We start from the raw sequence: 25049 nt of genomic DNA, 5'->3' as shown, positions 1-25049 counted from the left end.
ATACGATTATTCGAGCCTTCTGGCTCATTTTTATAGTTTCTGACAATCGGCAACAATGGACGACAATTTGGGAGAATTTACTGTACATTGAAATACTGTAATTTCTCCTTAATTCGCGCTCGGATTGCGCACAAAAATGGACAATTTAGGAAGACAAGATACGATTATTCGAGCCTTGCAGCTCGTTTTTGTAGTTACCAATTGTCAACAACTATAAAAACTAGCCGCAAGGCTCGAATAATCGTATTTCCTCTTCGAAATCGTCCACTTTTGTGAGCAATCTGAGCGTGAATTAGGGAGAAACTGCTGTAACTGGTTTCTGGTATATTCTTTTACGATTTCTGACATTATAGTGATATTTCTATATGAAATTTTTAGATAAACGTCTTTATTCAAGCATACGTTATAATAGAAATTGTACGAAGCTCGAACTGTTATAAAATAACACAGTTTCTAATCTTGTCACTGTTATAAAATAGTATACATACATTAGTTGCATTTAGGGCTCGGCAGTTCTAATGTCAAACGAATCACTGCGATCTCTCAGTCACAGAGGTTACCTACAAAATTCCGTGAATTCCAACGTGCTCTAAATTTTAAAGCAACGTTTGCAGTGTATTAAATACCTTGTTGCTCGTTTTTATAGTTACCGATTGTCAACAACTATAAAAACGCATGGCTCGAATAATCGTATTTCCTCTTCTCAAATTGTCCACTTTTGTGCGCAATCTGAGCTCGAATTAGAGAGAAATTACTCTAAATCCTCCGGAGATTCTGTAATTACATCGATCGCGAAAATCGAGCAGTTCTTCTCGCGCTTATTCGAAGAAAATGGCGACGAAGCCGACAACGGGCGAAATTGCGGTAACGAGAAACTCGCGGTGTTTCCGAGAATGAAATCTCTAGATCCATTACGGGAGCGGTCTCTCTCGCCTTGTAGAAAACTCGAGGCAGGAGAGAACGTAGCCGTGTGGCGTCAAAGGTTTGCCGTCGCTGCCTAAACGGATCGCCTAAACTCTAAACGGATCGCCTAAACGAAGCGGGTGGAGCAGCGGGAGGCTCGGTAATACACGAGCCGGAGCATGATAGAGTCATACATAACTCAGGGCATCCATAATGCATTCAAGCCGGGGTAAAAACTGCCCTTGTTAGGTTCGCCCTGGCACACCCAGCTTCCTGGCCAACGTCATCCACCGGCCGTTTTTGCGGATGATAACGACAAACCGCTCGCCTCTCCGTCTCCCCGCCTCTGCTCCCGTAGAGAGGGGCCGAGCACCTTTCGTCTCTCGTCCCCCTCGCGGGCCCCTCGCCGCAGCACCGACCACCTCTTTTTCGTCCGCGGAGCGCGAGACCAATTACCTGCGTCTCCTCCCGACCGGAATTATCTTAGCGCAGTCATTCCCGAACCATGTTTCTTCCCGAGCCACCCCGATTGCTCGCTGATTAGGCGAGGTGAACGAGTTTTTCGGAGGCAATATCGCCGACGATGATGGTAATAATAATAATAACGTCTTTATTACACCGTAACGAAACACGGGCCCCTCGATGCCGACGCCATTGCCGCCTAACCTCGGAGTGCTTTCCACTCCAGGACACCCGATTCCGTTGACATTAACAATCTACACTTGATCTAATTGCGGCCGAAACCATTTGCCACGGCTACAACCTTCGAGAGCCCGCTTGCTGAAATCGAGCGAAATTGTTCGATAAGTATATTAACGAATAATTTGTTGTTGCGACAACGGACCAACGAGCCCGCGGAAGTTGACATTTGCATGACATCGACCGCCGGTGCACCGTAAACGGATTTACTAACTCGAGGAAGAAAAATGGGCTCGGCTAATTGGATTGGAGCGTTTTCCGTCTCGCATTTCTTCTTCCGCGGGCAAAGTTAATTCGCCGATTGTTTTTCCGGCGCGGCGCGCGGTACTTTCTAATGGGGCCTGTTAAATAATTCAATTTCCAAATGGACGCTCGTTGACCCATTGTTGCGTGATCATTGGTCTTTCCCGGGCATCCATTATATTCCTTTTGCGTCAACGAGCTGAACTTTCGTTACCCCATTTGGGTTCGTACTCCCATTTGTTACCGCTTTGCATTTCATTTAGGAATCCGTAATCGCGATTCGATGACTGAATTAGAGAAGCAGCATTGTCATGGCTGCGTTACCAAACGCCCGATCATCATCGTCCTTCGCGGCCTGTTTAGCACAAAATATACATTCCTGAAATCGAACACCGCCGCTGGCAGTAGCCGAACGCGCGACGGTCGAACCGTCGTCGTGGCCGGGTCGTTTCAATCGAGAAGCGAGTCAACGAGCCACCCCCGAGCTAGTAAAATCCGCTCGACGATACATGGTCGATTAATTGATAATTCCTGAACTAGCAATTTCAATTCCCATCCTCGATCCCGTAACGTTTCCACGTTTCCTACGAGCTGAAACGTTCGAGCTAAATTAGCCGCTCTATCGAGCAACCAGCACCGGTAAAATTCAATTTATACTGCCCACAACCGGATCGCGCGTATGCCGTGGGTTTTTAGCTCATCAGCCGTCGGCGAAAAAGTGTCAACGCGGAGTAAGCGAGTATAGAAAGCGCACGAAGCAACTTGGATAATTAAGGAATCGTTAAAAATTAGAAAATTAGAGGAAAAAAAAGGTCCATTAGCCCCCTCCGCGGGACTTATCGGAGGTGGCGAGGGGGCACGTCCGGCCGATAGATAGTCCAGGGGCCCGACGTTGGGCGGTGGCTTTCGAAAATTATGAATACGGACGTCATTTATAACGCTCGAACGCCACCGTCGGCCGGCACGCATTTATCTGGCGGCGACCGCGCGACCAGCAATGAATTAACGACGCCCGTCCCGCGTCCAATGATGTTCCACAAAATATTTCGAACGATTCATCATCCCTCCGCGGCCGTAATTATCGCCGACCGGGGTGTGTTTCGCCGCGGCGACCGGCGCGGCGACGCCTATGGCGGCACGCCGCGCCTCGCCTTGCCTCGCTTCGCCTCGTCTCGCCTCGACACGCCGAGCCACGCCGTTTTTCCGGAAGAAGCACCGCCGAGGAAAACCGCCCCTCGACGCGTTAATTGCCGTGGAACGAGTCCGTTTCTCCTCCTCCTTGTCGATACAGATCGATAAACATCCCTTGAACAGCCTACGGACCGTTCAAATTTTAAGTGGCAGCGGAAATCGCGCCGCCAATTAAATGACCGAAATTTATTTACTCATTATAGGGCAAAAATCTCATTAGTACGCGATATAACATATACATCTGCACGGTTGCGATAAAGAATAAAGTTTACGGACAAAGGAATAAAAATGCAATAAATCAATAAAATTGCGCATCGTACAAGATTCAATCAAAATTAATATACAAAGTTTAGTCATTAATCGTAAACTTCGTTTTTAACAATCGAACAGCGGAATTTTTTGAGAATAATATGACTGAGCATCCATAGGATCGCTTATAATTTCGTTTAACAATTTTTTTCGGTATATTTTTGAATCTATTCCTTCTAGGCACGTTATAATTTTTGCAAATCCTAATGAAACAGATGACAAATTAAATTAGTCGTCAGCGACTTGGTATTCGAATAGCAATTTTTAAACTCTGGGTCCAAGCGGATCCTAGTCCCGCTGCATGAGTGTTAAAAGGAAAAATATCAGATCCAAAAAGTTGCAGTTTTGTGAAGCAGTCGTTGGCGAGACTGGAAATTCTGCTTATCGAATCAGGGGAGGCTAGTCGAGAGGTATAATCGTCTTAATTTTATAGAATACTAATGTAGTCATTGATCGGCCATTGACAGGTTCGCGAAGACCGGGAAACGGCATCTATAGATTAGCAAAATTCAATGGGGAAACGATTACAGCCAGGAAATACGAATTTCCCTGGATTCGCTGGTCGATCGGCTTTTTAATTGAAAGTTTTCGCCGAATTGCGTCGAGCCGCGTTTACCGGCGATGTCTCCGATGCTTTCGAAAGTGTGCAATATTGTGCAATACAATGTCGGGCCTCGTTAATGGCGGGGTATACTTAAAAATGATACATCGATTCCCGCCGAGCCGTGCAAAAACCGCACGAAGCGACCAGAAACGCAATGATAATAATATCGCGAAGATAATGCGATCTCGATACCGAAGCCGCCCGAAATTCTTCGGCATTCCTTTTCACCCAATTAAGCGCCGGATCAATTAGCGTGCCGGCTACCAAAAAATAATGCTCACGCGACCGTCGCGTCGCCGCTGTGTTGCTCCGTGCTCGATACCGATTCGGCTCGATTTTTCGCGCCAATTATAGCGACGCGCTCGATGACACAAGGCACCGCTCGTACACCGAGATAATTATTAATGCGTTAATTAGCGTGTGCGTTTCTGGGAGTCGTAGCCGAGAGGATCGCGGCCCGGCTTTCTCGGCAAAACGACGCGACACGACTCGACTCGACTCGACGCGACGCAACGCCCCAGAATATTCGACAAAGAGGCCGAACAATGCGATCGTACCCACCGAAGCCGGGCCTAATGCGGGCCGGGCTCGTTAGTACGAGCGCAGCAATAATCGTGCAGTTGTGCGCGCACGGTAATTAACAGAAATTAATTAGCGACCGAGAAGAACATATTGATCGGTGGCGCGCGGCCCGTGATCTGCGAGGACGCGCGCCCGAGATCCTCCCTCTTCTAAGCCTGCACGGATCCGAGATGCTCTGAATCCTGCCTCATTAACCAATCGTTCGAGTAATTTCCCACGAACGCATGCTCGCGATCACGGTATTTATCGGAGCCGCGGCTTCGTTTTGCGTTCATCGATCTTCGAAAACCTGATCGGCGCCGGCTCCAATAACAACCGATGTCAACGATACCGTTAGCTCTCGACGAACGAGCCTGCAACGTTAACGAAGTGAAAGTCCGAAGATTCGCCGGTCGGAACCGACCCGACTCGACGCGACGCGACGCCTGGAAAAACCGCTCGTCCCCGGAAAGTGCAAAAACTGTTATTAAAGCCGCGGCGAAAAGAAATGGCGGTGCTGATAAGACAAGCAACCGGAATCGCGGCCGCGTTTTTACGGGCACAGTGGCCCGCAGATAGCGGAGAGCAATTAGTCGGTGCCGATGTAAGATCGAGTGAAATCGAACGGCCATAAAATCGCCGCGGCTCGATCGTTAATTAACAGTCGGCTGTGAGTTACACCGCGGAAAATCGCCGCGCCGATTCTGACCGGCACCGGCCGAATTCTACGCGGTTTCCTCGGTGATAACGCGTATCTGGCTCGCGGAAAAGCGTTCATTACCAATCAGCAATTTGTCAGAAACCATTCGTACGCACGATCAATGCACGCTGATCGAATACATTCGCTCTCGTGAACATCTTGAACAAATCATTTCGATTGCGTTATGTAGCTTGTATTTATACGTATTTAATTATATATATATTTATTTATTTTTTATTTATTTATCTATTTAATTATTTAATTACTTATTTATTTATTTACTTATTAAACGGGCTAAATTGCCCTTTAGATCGTAGAATATAATACAAACTAATGATTTAATTAGCGAGTACGCAGTGCAAACGATCTGCTTCCGGCAAACGATTCAAGCTGGTAACTGTTCAACGATCTGCGATCGGACTAACATTTAGAAGACGTGCCATCAAATATGTAATTAACAGAAATTGCCAAAGAAGAGTTCGAACGGATTCAATTACTGCACTGCGAATCTTTCTGTCAGAAATGTTCTGCAGCAATTTATGAACCCGGTGATTCGGTAGCTTTAACTAACTGCCGAGGTTCCGACAAGTAATTAAAACTAATAACTGTCCAATTTCATGTAATAAGACCAAGCATCTGTAAGACGAATGTAGCTTCGAAAATACGATTCAAAATGGATCTTCATGCGAAATGAAAATGTTTTACGGCGAAGAAACAGTATCCGCTAATCGTTCCGACGCGTTTATTACATCTCATCCAGTCGGTTCTGCCATAAGCGCGAGAATCCTCGATGAATCCAGTGATTTCTGGTACGCAGAAATGCTTAGGAACGCGAATTTTCCGCGAGCCAACGGTGAAATTACTGCATTAGTTTCGCAGTCGGACAGATAGTAAGTCGGTCAGTAAGTGGAAATTTCGTCCGGTAGCTGAAAGTTGGCGAATAAATGAGTTTGCCGCAGTTGAAGCCAGTCCTTGGATTGCATAAATTGATCCGCGAGCAAAATAGCCGACGCGACGGAACGGGTTTCGTCTTCGGCTCCGGCTCCGGCTTCGGCTTCGGCGACGCGCTCGATATCGCTGGGACAATTCGCGTATCGCGGACAGCCCGCGTATCTCGCTAATAACCGGCCCCCGGCTCGCAGTGTTTCTTCTGAACGCCAATTAATTCCTGCTAATTAAATGTTCGCATGATTTATGAGCGATATGCGTGCCAGCGGGCACGCACTGTACGCGTCGGCTTTGAGCTTGCGAGCGAGCTTCATGGCCGATCGAGGCCCGGGCTCCGCTCGTTGATTGACTCGCTCGATCGACCTATCTCGCGCGAACCGCGGCCGCTTTACGACACCGACGCGCTCCGGAACGTCTTCATTAAATATTTTCAACGTTGATTAACTTGTAAAACCAAGCAACCACCCCTCCGCCCTCCCGCTCGGCCGGCAATCCGTGCTTCCGCGCTTTCTACAATTAATTACCGGCGATTACGATTTATCCTGCCGGCGCGATCCGATTCGCCACGCCGATATCAGGCCGCTCGTACGGTCCATTCGACGTTTAACGAGTTTCCGCGATATACTTTCTTGCGATTTTAAAGGGAACCGGCCTCGAAACGATCCTACTTCAGCAACCTCGTGCAACGGAGAAACGCGACTCGCGCCGCGCCGCGGCTCTCTTATCTCGAGACGCTTTTTGCAAGCCTCTCGAATTTCTCTCGGATCTCGGCGACGAAAAACTCCAAAGCACCTATCAACGCGGCAGCATTTAATAAAAGGCAATTGACATTATCAACACGGACTAAGTGAAGGAGCGAATTTGCATGTTTGACGAGGTCCGATGGACGCGGTAGCTCCTTATCTGATGCGTCTACCCAACGGTTACGCGCTTCTATTTGTAACACTTGTAAACGACGGTTGCTCGCGTTCTTTCCGAATCGTGTTACGTTAATCGATGATCGGCGTGACCAATGGCCAGGACGCTTAGGGCAGAACAGCATCGTTTCAAAGGTCCAAAGACCTTCTGCCTAAGTACTTTGATATCTTTGCTCCGTGTGGGCGTGGCTTGCTGACTCTTGTGCTCCGCCGGAGTCAGGACGCGCCGCTCCGCGGAGCAATTTGCGCCCACGCCAGGCCTTTGCCCCGCTGCAACTTCGAAAGAGAGAATATTCCGACGGAACTAACGATTTTCTTTTATCTTCTCGACCGTAGAAACACGACAATAGCCTAACCGCCGGCTACCGGTTCTCGGCTCGGAACAATTCGCGTCCAAGCCCTAAGACCGACTCCTATGTAGAACGTTGAAGCAAAGAGCGCCGCAATAGAATAAGAATGAAGGAAGTCACTTAATTATTTTCTCCTACTTCATGGACTGTAGAAAAATACGGTGGTTGTTTAACGGACCCAGGGGCTCGTGTTCCACGTCTCCAACGGAGCGAGGACCGTGCTCCGCGGGGCAATTGAAACCCTCGTTGGATCCTCTATGGACTGTAAACTCGGAGTAAATAAAATTTCCTTACATTTGCCACCGAATGAAATTGCTTTCTCTTAATGATTTCCTCCCAGCTCACGGACCATAGAAAAACATGTCTGGGAAACGCGACGGAGAGGAGAGAGAGAGAGAGAGAGAGAGAGAGAGAGAAAGGGGGAGGGTGGAGAAGTCGCATCGATTCGGATGCACAATGGCGCAAGAGGACGCGCAGGTGCTTTGTCCACGCGCGGCTACGCGGGGACTCGCGGCGCAGGAGATATATTTCCCCTGGGCGATCCCGGCGAGCGTTTAATTAGCAGAAATTAATTAGCGTCTAAGAGGAACATATTGATCGGTTATGTGAGCGGACTGGCGAACCGGCCGCGGACGGCCGGCCGGTCGCTCGATACCGGCGAAACGGGGAACACAAGACAACGCATCGAGCACAGCACGCCACCAGAATGGAGGACGTAATACGCCGATGTCGCGACAGATCCGCTCGACAATGCACCGCGCCGCGCCGCGCCGCTCCAGCCCCGCTTCAGCCCCCTTCCCTTTTTTGCCGTTGCCCGATCGTTAATTAGCGCGCGGAATTCGCCGTTGCCCCGCGGTTGCCGCGAAATCGTCATCATTTCGACTCGGCGGGGCCCCGTGCTGCCGTTTTTGCAGAGGGCCCGCTCGTTCCCGCTTCCACGCCGGGAACTCTACCGATTCCGTGCCAATCCGATCCACGATCGTTAACCGATTGATGCCCGCCTTTTTTCGCCGTTCCGTTCCGCGGAACACCGACCCGGACATTGCCCGCGAATTTTCGCCCTTCTCGTCCACGGAACACGCAATTACCGCGAATGGGACGCCGAAAACGGCCACGTGAACCTCGATCGATCGTTTATCTTCTCGATCTCTGCCGGTCGCTTCTTCTGCGCCAGAACTCTTATTGCATCTACGCCGCTTTGACCAGTTCGACTTTATTATACGACTATCGTTTTCTGAGTCTGCCTCCAGTCGTTGCCAATTATTGTTATCATTATTATTATTATTATTATTATTAATATTATTATTATTATTATTACTATTATTATTATTATTATTATTATTATTGTTATTAGTAGTAGTAGTAGTAGTAGTACTAGTAGTAGTAGTAGTAGTAGTATTAATAATAATATTATTATTATTATTATTACTGTTATTATTTATTGATGTTAGCGCTTGATACAAGAAGATCCTTAAAACTGAATGTGATAGTATTTTCTCTCTATAACGCGAAATACAGTAATGTCTCCCTTACTGACGCTCAGGTTGTGTAGAGAAATGGACAATTTGGGAAGAGGAGATACGATTATTCGAACCTTGCGACTCGTTTTTATAGTTGTTGACAATCGATAACCATAAAAAACGAGCAACAAGGCTCGAACAATCGTATCTTCTCTTCCAAAATTGTCCATTTTTGTGGACAATCTGAGCGTCAATTAGAGATCTTATGTCTAAAACTGTTAAACGAGATCGAAAAATCAGACGAATCTTTGAAACGATTTACATCGATAAGGATACGATTTAAGGAGTTAAATCGGCTGCACTGTGTTCTATGAAATTGCTCTAAGAGGATCGGGCGGTGTCTACGTGCTGTCGATGATAATTGAACGCAAAGCTCGATAAAATAGTAAATCGGAGATAATGCGGCGATGCTTCAAGAGTAGAAAATTAATTCTGGACAGAATACATACTTCGTACGAATATTCGTACGAATACCGAACGCCGAAAGATTGTTAGCCTCGTCGAATATAATTTGTAAAATCGGCAACGAAGAACATATTATATTAGCGCCTCGCGTAATGCTTGGAATCGAGTCGAGGAACGCTATCGTTCGGAATCGAGTCGGAGAGTGCTATTAATATTCGGAATGCGATTGCGAGAGACGTAATTTCGACGTGGTTCGCCGTGAAAAAAAAGAAAAGAAGCCCGTCTGGCAACGGAACGAAACTCGGCTAATTGCTGGGATACGAGTCAATCATCGAGCATCGACAAGACCGTAATCATCTTGGAGGAGATGAAACGATCACGCGTAAACGAGGACAGTTTATTTTTTACGATTCAATTTCACCGATGCAGGCCACTTGTTCGGCACCGTTCCGTCGACACATGGGCCAACCGTATAAATTAAGGATCGAACAGCGCTGATTGCGGAGAAACGCGTGTGCGATCGACGATCGAGCAATTTATCGATCGTGAACACGAAACCGGGCTGAGTTTTCGCGCTGATTCGTGCTCCATCGCGGCGAAAGTGCGCGTTTGCGGTCCTCGAAATCGGACGAGTTCGAAACGATTCGATTTCGAATTGTTCACCGATCGTTTTTTTTTTGCTAAAATTCGGATGTTTGCTAAACGTTGATCTAGGCGAGACATTACTAAGCTGAGCTGGGCCAGCATCCAGAAATTCCGATGGTACTTCGGCTATCTAAACTAATTTATTTGTTCATTTGCGGTTACAAATTCTTTGGTATTTGGTCGATGACCAAGTAATTACAGGTGGTTAGAACATGATCACCAGTGACTGATGCCAGTTACAGACAGTATAAGCCTTGTTCTTGTTGCTTCATCAGAATCAGAAGACGAAATTCATTTATACCTATTTGGCGTTTTATTATGTGCGCTTGAATTCGGAAATGAATTCGATCAATTGTCACCAAAGAGCTTTTATAAATCCAAGAATTTTGAAATGAAAACTGTGAAACAGATTAAAATAACCGGCACTGGTAGGTTTAGCGTTAAAGATGTTTTGCCTGAAAGTAGCCGCGGATCAGAAGAAGTCTTCAATCTGAACAGAGCTGTTTCATTTCAAGAAATAGGACACAAATTTTCGCTTAATAGCACAGTGTTACGTAATGTCTCTCTAATCGGCGCTCAGATTGTCCAGAAAAATGGACAATTTCGGAACGAGAGATAAGATTATTTGAGCCTTGTAGCTCGTTTTTTTTATATAATTGTTGACAATTCGTAACTATAAAAATGAACCGCAAGGATCGAAAAATCGTATCTCCTCTTCCCAAATTGTCCATTTTTGTGCACAATCTGAGCGTCAGTTAGCGAGACATTGCTGAACTTGGTTACGGTGTCGGATGAATTCTTTACCAATCTATACAGCAGTACATGTCGTGTATAGTACACATTAGATCGATAAATTTACTTGTGACAGGTATATACAGGGTGTCCCAAAAATGTCTCGCAATCCGAAAATGGGAGATCCCTGAAGTCATTCGAAGTAACTTTTTCCTTAGCGCAAATGCCATCCGCGGCTTTGTTTACGAGTTATTAACGAAAAACAGTGACCAATAAGAGGCGAGATCAGCTGGCGCGAGACGACCGAGCCAATCAGCAGGACTGGGCTTCGTGCGCTCGTTGGCTGGGCTGCCTCACAAAAGCCAAGCTCGCCTCTCATTGGTCACCGTTTTTCGTTGATAACTCGTAAACAAAGCCGCGGGTTGCATTTTCGCTAAGGAGAAAGTTGCTTCGAATGACTTCAGGAACCCCCCATTTTCGTATTACGAGTCACTTTTTTGGAACACTCTGTATAATAAAGATATATGTAATAAACAATTCTAATATCGGATTTGCGTACGAATATTTACCTGTGCGAATGGAAAACCGTGGAAGCCATTTTCTCTACAGTGTTTTGGAACCGATCGCGAACAGCATACTCGAATTCCAAGTTGATCGCGAAGCGTAGAGCGCCTAATTTTGGCCAGGGATAATCGGGACGATCCGTCGAGCGTACAGAGCGAGATTCGGGCTCGCCCGCTCGTAAATTCGACGGAGGAAATTAATTTGGAGGCAAGCGGCCGACGTGGCGGCAGTAAAAGTCCGACGAAAATCGAGAGGGATGAAAACGCGTTTTCGATCGATCCGTCCGCATCGCGTTAATTAACGGCCGGCGGCCGGACGTTATCGCTGTGCCGCAGATAATTATTATGCAATGCGTGCACGGAAATAACGAGCCGATAATTTTGCACCATTCGAACAAATCTGCGCAAACATGATTAATATTGCGAACTCGGTGCCCGCCGGCTATCGGATATTCGGCGGGCGGTTCATATTTCTATCTGCCGCTTTCGATGTAATTAACGATAACGACACGCGGATCCCTTTTTCACATCGACCCCGCTTATTTTCGAGCCGAGGCATCGATCGGTGAACGCGATGGAATCGTCAGCTTTCAATCGCTTATAAATAGACGTTAAATAAGCGAGCATAAACATCTGTAAATACTTTTATCGCGAGCGATACGACCAAAAAAGAATAACACGTAATTGGAACTCTTTCTCTCTCTCGCTCTCTCTCTCTTTCTCTCTTTTTCTCTCTGGTTCTCTTCCCGTAAGCGCGCAGCTGCAGCGACATTGAACGATTTATCAGACCGGCCATGGTTGAGCAATAATTATGCGAGTTATGGCCCCGGGAGGAAAACACTCGTTGTCCCGATATCTTAATCCACCTTAGCGAGCGCGATCAATGGCGTTAATTATTCGGCTTACACACCGATCGATCGTGTTAACGACGGCTTTTCGATCGGGTACATTGTCGCCGATCCATGCCGACGAAATTGACGACCGCCGCGCCGGCCTCGCCGGCGAGCGCACGCCGTCTTATTTTATTATGGTGTTTCCACGATTAACCGAACGCGCCGTTTCCGCCCGTTTATACGCCACTTCTGGGCATTCCGCGGCGAAACGCCGTTAATCTTATGCAAATGATTATTACCTCACAGCTGCGTGGAAACGGGAACCTTCCTAGGCACTCGAACAAAATTCCTTTATAAATTCATCCGCTCCGAAAGCGTCGCTAATCACGGACCGACCGCGTAGAAACGATTCGAGATAGGCGTCGTTGACGCGACGAGTTAAACGGTGTTGACGCGAACGAAGATACGTTGCGTTCGGACGAAAATCGGAGATTGACAATGAACGAGAAGGAAATCATTTTCTGCGGCGCACGGTGGAACCGGACATCGAACACAGTGTTGCCTCTAAGCCGAACCGTATTTGTTTGCCGTTTTACTTCTTTCGGGAGAACAGCTTTCTCGATTGTTGCAAATTATTCCGAACGGTAGGATTTTACGCTCGGTTGTACGGCTGCTTCGAGCAACAGGTTCGACGGAGAAGAGCCCGAAAGAACTCGGGGACGGTTTCTAATTTCCGAGGAGACCGTCTGCTTTCTAAATGGCTCTCGGTGATCGTGTTTTGCGACTGATCCGCGGTTTTTCGGATTGATTTCAGGCGACTTGAGGCTGCCGGGTCCAGGGCCAGGGCCGGTCAGGTGCACCCTGAGGAAGCACAAGCCGAACCGAAAGCCGAGGACGCCGTTCACCACGCAACAGCTGCTCTCCCTCGAGAAAAAGTTCCGCGAAAAGCAGTACCTGACCATCGCCGAAAGAGCGGAGTTCTCGTCCTCCCTCCACCTCACGGAAACGCAGGTGAGACTGCACGAAAGCGGCCATTCAAGCTCTGGCCAATCGCCGGGCCCGATTCCCCATTAGGATAATCGTTCGATAGATTGTTCGCTAATCGTTTATGCGGTTTAAATCCAGGATTCGTTTCTCCAGCGATCGTTTCCCGACGTATCGACGTTCAATTTGTTAGATATATTCTGTAATTAGTAAGGGATCCGATAAAAATTGTTTCATACGAGAGCAGCGGTTTCTTTTTCACACACACACACACACACACATCCGGGGAATACGCTTCAATTACGTGCGGAACGCTCCCAGCAAAGGCACCCAAACAGTTTCGTTTCGCGAATAAAGGATGGTCGGTTTTTAAAAAGGCGATTCGTATTAAGAGTCACCGTGGTTTCTTAATCATCGATATCCAGCCGAGGTCTCGTTACAGAGGCATTGTAATTAAAGCCTAATTTTCCAAGCCGGCCGACGGAGCACACGAACAATGTGTGTTCTTTGAAGCAAATTACCATTATCGCGCTGTCTTTTTGACAACGGATAATCGGGCCCAGTTTCTTCCCCCTGTCTCGCCCGCTTTTCATAATTGCCGGCCGGGGACGAGCGAATTCTCGTTCGCGACCCGCATCAGATACATCACAACGAACCAGGTAATTACACACGCGTCCGCAGACCGGCTGGCAATTAACATGATTGACGTTAATTAAATTGAACGTAATGAAACGATATTATACTTAATGTTTGTATCAGCCGAGACGATCGGCGCACGGTTTGTCCAGAGCCGAGCCGAGGCCGCCAGTTGCGCGTTATTTGGCCAAGTGTGTCGCGTGTTGTTGCCGGGCTTCGTGCTCATCGACTCGCGTCGCGAAATATAAAACGACTTTCGACGAGTTTCTTCCGAATCCTCTCGCGTGTTGCGCGCTGCGGAAAATGCAGATAAATTAGTTAACAAAAACTCGTATCGCGCTCGATCAAATTTGACTCCGTGTCCGACCACTGGTATCCGAATCTACTTGATTCGGTGCCTCGCATTTTATCTTGCTCTATTAACTTGAAAAATAATTGTTTCATTCTGCCGAGCGTACGAGAGCGTATTCAAGTTAAAGCATGAATTCGATGTGTGATCGTGTACTATTTATCTTTAATAAATATCTTAATAAATACAGGTTTCAGTTAACACGGAATAATTTAATACACTGCGAACGTTGCATTACAATTTAGAGCACGTTGGAATTCACGGAATTTTTTAGGTAACCTCTGTGGCCGAGAGATCGCAATGATTCGTTTGACACTAGAACTGCCGAACCCTAAATGCAAGCTAATGTGTGTGTACTATTTTATAACAGTGGCAAGATTTACAAACAGTGTTATTTTATAACAGTTCGAGCTTCGTACAATTTCTATTATAACGTATGCTTGAATAAAGACGTTTATCTAAAAATTTCATATAGAAATATCACTATAATGTCAGAAATCGTAAAAGAATATATCGGAAATCAGTTACAGTAATTTCTCCCTAATTCGCGCTCAGATTGCGCACGAAAATGGACAATTTGGGAATAGGAGGTACGATTACTCGAGCCTTGCGACTCTTTATAATTATCGTATATACAGGGTGTCCCAGGTTTTAATGTTCAAACTTTGTCGGTATATTCTATGGCACAAAGTATGACAAAAATGTTATGTAAACATAGGTCATATAGAGCTTTATTAAGAAGTTATAACAAAAATTCAGGATACGAATAGTAATCAACTAAAAAAAAAATAAAAAATAAAAAAAAATCTTCGATCGATGTCAATCACGTATTGTCAACAACGGTTATTAATACGTTTTGAAATGTATTAACAAACAGAGCTTACATAAACACACGGCATGTGTTGATCTATTCAAGCCAATGCTCGCAGTAACAGCAAGTTGATTACTATTCCTATTTTGAATTTTTGTTATTACTTCCTAATAAAGCTCTATATGACCTATATTTACATAACATTTTTTTCTTACTTTGTGCCATAGAATACACTAACAAAGTTTGAACATTAAAACCTGGGACACCCTGTATACAGGGTCTCTCAAAAATGTCTCGCAAACCGGAAATGAGAAGTTCCTGGGATCATTTGAAGTAACTTTTTCCTTAGCGAAAATGCAACCCGTGGCTTCGTTTACGAATTATTCACGAAAAACACTGACCAATGAGAGGCGAGCTCGCCTAGCGCTTGGCGGCCGAGCCAATGATGAAGCCCAGTTCCGCTCATTGGCTCGGCCGCCTTGCGCCAACATATCTCACCTCTCATTGGTCACTCTTTTTCGTTAATAACTCGTAAACAAAGCCGTGGATTGCATTTTCGCCAAGGACGAACTTACTTCAAATTACCTCAGGAACCTCCCTTTCTCGGATTACGAGACATTTTTGGGACACCCTGTATATATAATAACTATAAATATAATTATATAACTACAACAATATAACAACTATAAAAACGGGACGCAAGACTCGAATAATCGTATCTCCTATTCCCAAATCGTCCATTTTTGTGCGCAATCTGGGCGCGAAGTAGGGAGAAATTACTGTATTTTGACTGGTTCGGCAGTTCAAGTGTTAAGCAGCTGATGGTGCGAGCGAAAATTCCGGTGGCAATTTTACACCCATGCGGGTCGACATTAGCACAGAGAGTTGGTTCTGAACGAGGCTGGGCATACGTTGTCCCCTGACACGTGTAATAGCCGAAAGGACCGTCGCGATGCGGCTATTATCGTGCGGTTAGCGTGTTCAGATACACTTTGCGCATTCATTACAATGCATCAGACGAAATGAAGCTTCGTCGTATTCATTTGCTTAGATAAGCTACGATCGTCCCGCCATCTCCTCGCCTCCTGTCCTCGCCTTCCTTTCCGAAACACACACCGGTTCCCCGACCCTCTGCACCCCCGCCCCTTCATTATTCACCCGCGACGAAGAGGTATGTTCGCGATTTAGGCTGCGATATTCACGCCGTTCGAATGCAATTGCACCGTTCGTGGAAATGCCTTCGGGCCGGGGTCTCCGCATCGATCCCGCATCCTCGAAAAATCCATTTTACTATCCCCGAGACAATGACACAGAAAGGCGTCCCGCAATCGATACTCGCAGCACAGATGAAACCCATCGATCGACCGTTCGAGCCAAAATATTTTTACGGGACGTTGAACTCGCGCTTCGCGATTATTTTCCGAGCTAAAACGCTGTTAATTTTTCAATATCAGACTGAAATTAAGACGATCGGGAACACGGCACGATTTTATTGGACTCCCAAAGTTTATTTTCCAATCCAAAACACGGCATCTGTTAATTTTCGAATACCCGATTGAAATTAAGATGATCAGGAACACAGTATGATTTTAGTGGACTCCCGAAATTTATTTTCCAATCCAAAGCACGGTATCTGTTAATTTTCGAATATCCGATTGAAATTAAGACGATTGGGATCACGGCACGATTTTATTGGACTCCCAAAGTTTATTTTCCAATCCAAAACACGGTATCTGTTAATTTTCGAATATCCGACTGAAATTAAGACGATCGGGAATACGGCACGATTTTATTGGACTCCCGAAATTTATTTTCCAATCCAAAATACTGTATCTGTTAATTTTCAAATATCTGACTGAAATTAAGACGATCGGGAACACGGCACGATTTTAGTGGACTCCTGAAATTTATTTTTCAATCCAAAACACGGTATCTGTTAATTTTCGAATATCCGACTGAAATTAAGTCGATCGGGAATACGGCACGATTTTATTGGACTCCCGAAATTTATTTTCCAATCCAAAATACTGTATTTGTTAATTTTCGAATATCCGACTGAAATTAAGACGATCGGGAACACGGCACGATTTTATTGGACTCCCGAAATTTATTTTCCAATCCAAAATACTGTATCTGTTAATTTTCAAATATTCGATTGAAATTAAGATGATCGGGAACACAGCACGATTTTATTGGACTCCCTAAACACACCATTTGTCGATCTTAGAATACTAAATGGAAATTGTGACAACGTAGAAAACAATTTTTACTAAACATTGAGAAACATTTCGAGGAGGATTGAGGCCCAGAACAAGCGTGGAGGAAGGAGAACCGCGTGTCCAAAAAGACAGCGTGTTCGGCCGCCATTCCGTCCGCTGGAAAATTGCAAGTGGCAACGGGTTTTCCTCGGTAGAAATGCGGAAAAGTCGTGCGGCCGGTTAGAGGAAAAACCAAGCAGAATATCGCAATACGTCTTCCCGGCGGGTGAGGCCGGGTAACGATTTGATTGCGCATTGTCACGCGACGCGAGATTTCTAACTTTCTACGCGACGAGTAGTATCCTCCGGCCTTGTTGCCATGCATACATGTGTTGTACGTGTCGGGCAACGTGCGTCTGATTTATTAAGGAGACCGCGGCTTTTATATCGTTTTTCGCATCTGCGTTTTCAGTTTAGCCTTGCCACTGCATCATTATACCGATTTTAGCGATCAGATTACGGCTCCTTGAACTCGTTACACGTGCCACAGACCGCCTAATGCATAATTCCCGGAGCCTGCCCGCATTACCGTCGAGAAAAAACCGCGTCCATGATAGCGACGAGCACCCCAGAGCCGAGCCCTCCTTCGATAGTAACGCTTTGGTGATCGACGGGGCCAAAGGGAGTCGCAAACGATCCAGAGAAACAATAATCAGCCGATTATCATTAATACGAACTGCTGTTATTAACGCCGATTTCACGAAGCCGGAACGCTCGGCAGAGTCCTGGCCTTCTTCCACAGTATGTTTCAAGGTAGAACCAACGAACGTCCCGATTTTAAACTTCGCAGACATTTTCGTCGATCTTCATAGAGCGCGGGAAAAAATGTTGTTGATAATGTTCTCCCTTTGTTGCTATCGGTGTCGATTAAAGCTGGAATAATCGAAAGTATCGTTTCATGTTTCAATCGGCAAGTCTTCGTTTTTCCGAGAATTTTCCCAAACTAGAACCGATAAACGTACCGACTTCAAACTCCCTAGACATCTTCGTCGATCTTTCAAGAGCCCAGAAAAAAATTCTACGTACGGATCACGATCCGCTGATCGTTGTCCGACGCTGTCACAGGGTCCTGCGAACCGGAGGGTCGCGATATTCGTGATCGTTGCGCCACGCGTAAAAGTTTCATGGCTTGGTTATTTCCTCGAATGTTAATAAAAATAATAGCCGTGAAACGGCCGCATCAAACGAAACGACCGATCTAATTAGCACCAGCACCAACGGTGCTCGGAGTCGGCGTTTAATTCGCTGATACGCGGATTCGTTAACCGTGCATCGCTCCCGCGTCCGAGTGGGAAATTTTCCGGGGAACGATTCTCAAAGGGAAACTCTGCTCGAGATCTCGACGGCGACGCGTACTAGATCGTGGCGATCGGATCGAAGAACCGCGGGGTTTCTGCGACAAAGGAGGATATCGGTCGCCATATTTTTCCGCGGCGCGGTGCGGCGCGGCGCGACGCGGCGTTTCCAGCCGTCGACGGCGAATTCCTCGGACGCTGTTAGATCGCTGCTTTCACCAATTTGAGGCGGCTAATTACGCGCTAAACGGTCGCTCATGCCGCACCGTAACCACCGACTTTTCCGCTCGTCTCCCTCGTTAGATCGGCAGCTTGCGCCGATCGATGCCGTAATTATTTAATTACGTATCGGTAGCCCGCTAGCCGACTCCCTGGCATTTTCTTCCGAGCGATTTCCATCGGCGTAATTAGGTGAATAAATCTCTCGATACGATGAGACCGAGAGATTTCGTTCTGGTATTTATGTGCTCCGGGGATCCGTGGCTCTCTGCCTATGCTGTAAATTTTATTAGTCTTCGTATCGCCGCTACCAGTGTTTTACCGGTGTTTTACGCAATCGCTACGCCGTGTTTACGCAAGGGAACTTCGATCGGAACCCTTAATCGGAAAGGCCATCTTTGGATCCGAACGAACTGTCGAGGACGCTGCGTATTAATTTATTCGCGCAAGTCGACTCGCCATTCCGTAATTTAATTTCATTTCATTTAAATTTTATTTCATTTAATTTAATTTATTTATATATATATATATATATATAAATTAAATTAAATGAAATAAAATTTAAATGAAATGAAATTAATATATATATAAATATATATATATATATATATATATATATACAGGGTGTCCCAAAAATGTCTCGTAATCCAAAAGTGGCGGGTTCCTCAGGTCATCTGAAGCAACTTTTTCCTTTACAACAATTTTTTCCGAGGCACCATTAACGAGTTATTAACGAAAAATAGTGACCAATGAGAGGCGAGCTCAGCTGGCGCGAGGCGACTGAGCCAATGAGCGGAACTGGGCTTCGTGCGCTGGTTAGCTGGGCCGCCTCGCGTCAGCCGTATTCGATTCTTATTGGTCGCTGTTTTTTGTTAATAACTCGTTAACGGTGCCTCGGAGAAAATTTTTGTAAAGGAAGAAGCTGCTTCAAATGATCCGAGGAACCCGTCATTTCCGGATTGCGAGACATTTTTGGGACATCCTGTATATACGAGTGAAAACTCATTTTTACAGTACAGAACCGAAAGCTGATATTAATATAATGCAGAATCTTGTTTCGAACGAACCGTGGGCTTGTTCGTCGGCTCACCGTGAACTTTCCGTGTTCCAGGTGAAGATCTGGTTCCAGAACAGGCGGGCGAAGGCGAAGCGGCTGCAGGAGGCCGAGATCGAGAAGCTGAGGCTGTCGGCGCGGCCGCTGTTGCACCCGAGTTTCGGCTCGGGCCTGATGTTCTCCGGAGTGGGGCCCCCTGGAACCCCAGGAGTGCCTCCCTTCATCGCGGCGGCCATGGCTAGGCACACCCATGTCGCGGCCGCGGCAGCCATGTTCATGGGGCCCCCTGGACACAGGCCTTAATAAGGCAGAGCGGAGACGCGCGGGCCCAAGTCGCTCGCACCCTAGCCGCTCTGCCTCTCCAATTTCCGATGGATCTCGGCCACGGGGGTTCCCGGACGATCCCCGGGCGATTCCGGCGATCCTCTGGACACCAGCGATTTTCCACGGAAAAGTGCGCCGAAGTCGATTCCTTCCTTGGAAAGAAAGACGACAAGAGACTGTAAACTCGAAGGACAGGCGATCGAGCTGTAATCTCGAAGTATCCGAGAGCGATCGAGCAGCAGGGATGGCGCCGAGGATACCGATGCTTCGGCAACGTCTCGGGCGGGAAGTGAAATGAGTTTCAGAGGACTTGGGGACTGTGACACGAGTGAAACCTGTGATACCTCTAGCATAATCTAAGATCGTCGGTCCGGGTATCGAGATAACGAAAGCGGATTTCGGAAAAGCCGGGACGCCGGATCTCGCGTTTGAAGAATCGAAGAGGGGATTCGGAGAGACTCAGAGTCCAATCGAACGAGGTAAATACGTGACTCTAACTCTCGGTGAAGTGAACGCGAACCGAGACTTTGACTTTGAAATAATAAATCGGCGGCCGCGTTCGCCGTCGCGGAGGTAGAGCCGGACGAGAAACGAGCGGAAGAAGATCCCTCTTCGTTCGCGTTTCGCCTCGAAACACGTTCGTCGCTCAGTGTCCAAACTCGACGATCCCGCGGAAAGAGAGCTCCGTGGATCGCGTATCGCGAGCGAGAGGGAAAGAGAGAGAGAGAGAGGGAGAGAGAGAGAGAGAGCATTTAGAAAGCATTTTCGAAGGCGTTGATCTCACGAGGGGACTGCAGCACCGATGTACATATTGTAAATAGTCGTGTAACCGCGGCGAGCCGTGTACCTATGTATATATACGCGTGTGTACAGCAGGTCCGCGATTTCCGTGCGAGAAAACCGAGAAAAATAGGATAGAGAGGAGAAGCAGGAGGCCGTGGAGGACCGAGGGGATCGAGACCGGGGAGGAGAGAAAGATCGACGATCGATCCCGGCCAGGCCGCAACGGCCGCGACTCGGCATTTCAATTGACCCGCTCCGCGTTCGGCTCGTTTATCTTCGGGGAAATTTATGGGTGAGATAATTGGCCGGCTCGAAAGAAATATCCGCTGAATAACCGATGATTTCTCTGGAACGGCTCCGGGCCGAGGACAGAGACCCCCCCCCCCTCCCCTCGATTCGATCGCAGACTCGCGGAAGGTTTCGATCGTTCCTTCGCGCCGGGAACTCTGTCACCAAATTGCTCGAAAATTGGAATCCGGACGCGAGGGATCTTTTTCAAGGAGATCCGATGGTGTCTCGATCGAGAGTATGGTCTCTACGGGGTGTCCCAAAAGTGTCTCGTAATCCGGAACTGGGGAGGGTTCCTCGGGTGATTTGGAGTAACTTTTTCCTTAGCGAAAATGCAATCCGAGGCTTCGTTTACGAGTTATTAACGAAAAAGAGCGGCCAATGGGAGGCGAGCTCGCCTAGCGCTAGGCGACCAAGCCAATCAGCGGAACCGGGCTCCGTTCGCTCGTTGGCTGAACCGCCGCGCGACAGCGCGACAAGCTAAGCTTGCCTCCCATTGGTCACTGTTTATCGTTAATAACTCGTAAACGAAGCCGCGGATTGCATTTTCGCTGAGGAAAAGGTTACCTCAAATGACCTCAGGAACCCACCATTTCCGGATTGCGAGACATTTTTGGGACACCCTGTATAGCTAGTATAGCCGCGGAGCGAGCGAGGCGACGATAGAAGAGAGTCGAGGAGTCGTGTGTACATACGCGAGAGTGAGATTGCCGGCAGGCATCGAGCGAAATGTAAATTCTGTACCCCGTTGGCGTGCGATCGATCGATCGAGGCGAATTCTGGCCCTTGACCACCGGGAGCACGAGCTGCGAGCCTGCACCCCGGATGTACCTAAGCGCCCTGTATAAATGTAACATGATATAATTTATCCATGGAAGTATACCATAGCGAAATAAAAGTGATTTCAGTATTTACGCAGACGTGTTACCGTTCTTCGGCACCGTGCACCCACGATATCACCTTCTTCTCGGGATCCTCGATCATCGGAATACGACAGTCGCTCTCTCTGGTTTCGGGCTGTTTGAAACCAGGATCGCGCGAGCGTGAGAGAGCTTTTCAATAATACGGTGGAACCTCGATTATCCGGGCTAAGCAGAGCGATAGAATTCTTTTGGTAATAGTACAATCACTTAATTAAAGTGCCGGATTTCATCTTTACTAATTTGTACAGTAAAGAAAAAAAATGTGTACGCCAGTTTTGCATATGGGTTCGCATAAATTATGCCGATTGCGTGATAGATAATTTTTATTTTGGAGAACCGGATGATCGAGGTTCTACCGTACTATCGAGTCCCTAGAAAATCAGACCCTGGTAACGTAATATTGTTTTGTTTCTTGTGTCCTCAGGTATGCCTGATCTGGGTAGGAAAATATAGAAATATGTCCAGTGCAAAATTTATAGGATTTCGTTGACAGTGAGTCGGATCTCTTGCTGGAGAAGCTGTACGAAAAGAAATAGACATCGCGTTTCAGCGGCAGAGAGAATAACGCGTGGTTTAATAAGTTTGCGAATGTTTGCGCGAACCTGTTTTGCTTCTAGAGAGATCTAACGCGACCGAATCGCTGTGAAGTTTTCGCATCGATAGTCCATCGTCGCGACGAAAAGTCTGCGAGCCGAAGGACAGAAGCCGACGATGCTGCGTCCGGCAACGTCGAAACTGAAAGGTAAGTCATCGGACTCGTATCATCGACGATCACCGGGAATCGATCCGGGGGAGTCTGGAGGGTGGAAACAATGATCCTTTTGGTCACCATCGATCGTGGCAACGACCTTCTCTGGTCGGTGCGTGATGAAAGAGATTGAAAGAGGCATTATAGTCCCACGAAACGGGACGAGAGGAAACGATGGAGGGGAGAGAGAGGTCCGTCAGCGGCGACGAAATGTATCGCAAAGTCATCGAGCGGCTCGCACACGGACAGCAAGTAGTCGAGGCAACTGTATAGGGCGGCCAAAAGTGTCCGGCAGATAATTAGAAATATGTTAATCCGGCATAGCCGCTAATTGGTTTTTGACTAAATTTTTAATTAAGTCTTAAGCCTGGGCGGCGCGCTGATTTATCGCGCCAGAGCCTCCGGGGCTAATTATAAAATATATACGCGCCGGGTCCACGCACACCGCGACCCTCGGCTCTTGTGCCTACACGGGCCCCGTTGTTTGTGTACGCACCTGTCCCCGAATAATCTCTCCATGATCGTCGACGTCGCTTCCTTCGAGCCGGAGTCGCTCCAATCAATGCCCGGCGTGTTTCTTAATCGGGCCCTCTTTAATGCGGCCAACGAGTCCCTCCGCTCAGAACTTATTAGATATTTATCCACGATTATTCCCTTTCCAGTATGATATGTACTCTTGTACCGGGGAATTTAATCTCCGCGGAACGGAAGCTGATTATAATAAAGGGAAAACGGTAATTAGAAACTGACGGGGATTTCTCCGCCACCAGTTCGATTCGTTTTGTCAGGCTGCGGTGGCTGACGTCTATAAACATCGGTAATCGCGTGTACAAAAATTGCATTACCCATCATCGGCTCAGAAACGAAGATAAACATGCTCCATCTCAAGAAGAGGGAATACCTGTACAGTAAATTCTTCCCCAATTGTCCCTCGCGTTCGAAACAAAAATGGGCAACTTCGGAAGAGGAGATACGATTATTCGAGCCATACGGCTCGTCTTTATAGTTATTGATAATCGGCAGCTATAAAAACGAGCCGCGTGGCTCGATTAATCGTATTCTCCCCTCTTCCCGAGTCGTTCATTTTCGTTTCCGAGCCGAGGGACAACTGGGGAGAATTTACTGTACACCATCGATATCGTTAACCATTTTTGTATTAACCCGCAAGAAAACGAGCACCGATCGGAATTGGCTGCGGGACTGCCGTTCGTTCGCTTTCCCGGAGAATCTATGCGAATCGAATTCGAAGCGAGTGGGAGCTCGACGCCAATGCGGGACCCACGTATACGCGCGCGGGTCCTCTCCTATCTACAAGAACGGGGTAGCCAGCCAGCCACCTTCTCGGGCTAAAACGAGAAGGCCGAGGATCCGTTCCACTGGCACGTCCGATCAAAGAGCCTCGCCGCCTTCTTTGAATCCCTCGGCCGCTCGTAACTGTCGTCCCTTCGTTGGAGACCGGTAGCCTAATTGTTGGTACCGCGGCGTCCGGTGTCCTGGTCATTAGAACTGGGCCAGGTCGCCGGAACTTATCGCCTCGCGTTCGAATCTCCAGCGTTCCGTTGCCCCGGCTTTCCGAGCCGACGAACCTTGTAAACGTCCCGATAGCCTAATCGCCGTCGTTGGAACTAGGCTAGGTCGACGGAAATTATCGTTTCGCGCTAGAATCTCCGACGTTTCGATGGTTCGCCTTTCCAGGACGACAATCAATAAAGGTTGTAAACGTCCCGCGGTGACCGATAGCCTGATCGTCCACGTTCGAACTGGGCCAAGTCGCCGGAAGTTATCGTTTCGCGGTCGGATCTTCCAGCTTTTCGATGGTTCGCTACGGATCGTCGTCGCTTCGGTGACGCGATCGTGGTCGTTAGAAGTGGGCCAGGTCGCCGGAAGCGATCGTTTTGCGAAGGATTCGCGATTCACCAGGACTTTCCATGCAGCCGACGATTCGCTTTCGGTTAAGACGGTCGTTTTCACGCCGAGGCGAGGATTGGCTGGGCGGTACGCCTACCGCGAACAGGGTATTCGTCAGTGGCGTGACTAGAGGCCACAAACTGCGATCGCTCGGAGTCGATCCTGGCCCGGTGAACCGACTTTCCCCTCTTTATACGGAACTGTTGGCCGGCGATCACCTACGCGAGCCTATCGAGAGAAATATAGAGGAAACGGCGCGGCGGAGAGGAGACACGGGCCAGAGAGAGGAGGGAACTGGCAAAAGAGACCCTTTCGAGCCGGCGATTTACCGTTAAAGGGTTTACAA

The 25049-nt window shown here is 47.5% G+C and overlaps 1 protein-coding gene across 1 annotated transcript in view; it reads left to right on the top strand.

Annotated features, from left to right (window-relative positions):
- Window positions 1–22038, top strand: part of Msx (homeobox protein Msx) — a 28243-nt gene extending 6205 nt beyond the window's left edge. The window contains exons 2-3 of the mRNA XM_033472846.2: window positions 12938–13134; window positions 19787–22038. Of these exons, the coding sequence (XP_033328737.1) occupies window positions 12938–13134; window positions 19787–20032 (443 nt within the window). The 3' untranslated portion in view covers window positions 20033–22038. The remainder of the gene's footprint in view (window positions 1–12937; window positions 13135–19786) is intronic.
- Window positions 22039–25049: the final 3011 nt, after the last annotated feature.

This window comes from Megalopta genalis, chromosome 7, assembly GCF_051020955.1.
Source record: "Megalopta genalis isolate 19385.01 chromosome 7, iyMegGena1_principal, whole genome shotgun sequence".
NCBI classification, from domain to species: domain Eukaryota; kingdom Metazoa; phylum Arthropoda; class Insecta; order Hymenoptera; family Halictidae; genus Megalopta; species Megalopta genalis.
This window is presented reverse-complemented; position numbering and strand designations above follow the sequence as displayed.